The sequence below is a fragment of the Seriola lalandi genome, unplaced genomic scaffold, assembly GCF_002814215.2.
Source record: "Seriola lalandi dorsalis isolate HSWRI2012SDOR001 ecotype SW California unplaced genomic scaffold, Sedor1 jcf7180002049287, whole genome shotgun sequence".
Taxonomy (NCBI): Eukaryota; Metazoa; Chordata; class Actinopteri; order Carangiformes; family Carangidae; genus Seriola; species Seriola lalandi.
In genome coordinates, this window is record NW_019519840.1 from 1 (window position 1) to 1,751 (window position 1,751).

Genomic DNA, 1,751 nt, shown 5'->3' on the forward strand with positions numbered 1-1,751 from the left:
CAGCCTCGTGCTGCGAGACTTCTCCAGGTATAACCGCCCATTCTGGCGCAGCCTGGCTCAGAGGCACGTGGGCAGTGTGTCGGTGCGTTCAGGGAAGAAGAAACACCTGAGGCAGCTGTCCACCTGGCTTCCTGCCCTCCATGCGCTGCGATTGGACGACTGGACCGAAGGAGGCGTCAGCGAGCTGAAACAGTTCCATCGCCTGCAGCGCCTGTCCATCACTTCCTGTTCCATACCAGTGAAGAGCCTGGACTTCCTGTTTCCTCTGAGTCATCAGCTGACGCAGCTCAGCCTCTGCAATGTACAGCTCACCTGTCCAACCTCTCACCTGTTGGCCGCCGTCAGTCAGCTGACTCGTCTCACTTCACTGGTGCTGCATCACGACGGTAGTCTAAGAGTCCCAACGCTCAGCGGCATCCTGACTCACCTGACCGAGCTCAAACAACTGTCCTGGACCATGATCACCTACAGAACCCTATCACATGACTTCTTTAGCCCCGCCCACCTCTCAGGTAAACACACACAGGTGACCCTGATTGGCTCTAAACGAGCTGTGATGTAACTCCCTCCATCCAGGTGTTATACTGAGATTTCAGGTGACCACAGGTCTACACACAAGTGTAAACACAGGTGTGTGTTGTTTGTTGTTCATCAGGTGCCGCGACTCTGCAGCTGTCTGACCTTCAGCTGTTGAACTATGATGCTGTGGTGACGCAGGAAGTTCTGCAGCCTTTGTCCCGCCTCCACAGCCTGTCAATCTTCCACCTGTACTCCGTACCTGGGCCCACCTGTCACCTGCAAACATGGCTGACATCACTGCCTCAGCTCCGCAGCCTCAGTGTGCATGGTGAGACTCTACTGCGACTCTGGTTAACATTACTGTTACTCTTACCTTTTAAAAAGACCTATCGGCCTGTTTCTGAATTTTAACCTTCAAAGCTTTAGAAAACTAACCCTCACTCGGTCTGTATAATAGGAGGCCATCCTCTGGCAGCATATGCAGACTTCCTGCCGTCCTCCCTCCTCAGTCTGACACTCTGTGTGGATCTGCAGCCTGAAGACCTGCAGGTGGTCTCAATCAGAGCTCCTCACCTGGAACAGCTGCACCTGGAGCCCTGGAGCTCCTCCTCCAACCTGGTCAGACTCCTCCCACAGCTGTTCCCTCACCTGAGGACACTACGGATCAGGTGAGTCACTGACACCTGATAACCTTTAACCTAGAACACTTTGGCCTGCTGTTTTCCATAGTGACGTGGTTGCTTTCTTTCAGACATCACCATGTTTCGGACAGTGACTTCCTGCAGCTGCAGCAACTGCAGCGTCTAAACACACTAGAGGTTCTGGATTCGTACTACAGACCTGACCCCACAGACCCTAGCTGGGTCGTCTACGAGCCGAGTCCTCGTCTGATGCAGCTGATCTCAGACCTGCAGAAACTGACCAATCACAGAGTCCGAGTCATCACCAGCTCACACAGAGACCCACTCACCTGCCACTGTGTCTGACCAGTCAGAGACAGTCTGACTGCTTCTGGGCAGAACAACTTGAGTGACATCACTGGTGGAGGCGGGGCTAGTTTTCAGTGAAACGACGGATCCAAAGAATTTCTTTTAACAATTTGTTGGTGTGAAATTATTTAATATTCAAATTTTATTATCTCACTAAATCTGCCTTTTCAGAAGAAATGTGTGTGACTGCTACCAGCTGCCATCACTGCTGCATTATGGGTAAAGGTGAATGTTGATTTGCTT

General features: G+C 51.9%; 1 protein-coding gene across 1 annotated transcript; it reads left to right on the plus strand.

Annotated features, from left to right (window-relative positions):
• Nucleotides 1-4: 4 nt before the first annotated feature.
• LOC111648811 (uncharacterized) lies at nucleotides 5-1,744 on the plus strand (the record flags this gene model as incomplete). The annotated part of the gene is made up of 4 exons (XM_023398537.2): nucleotides 5-512; nucleotides 656-847; nucleotides 977-1,187; nucleotides 1,271-1,744. Coding segments are annotated over 4 exons (1,146 nt in total), but the record flags the coding sequence as incomplete, so codon positions are not given.
• Between the last annotated feature and the right edge of the window lie 7 nt (nucleotides 1,745-1,751).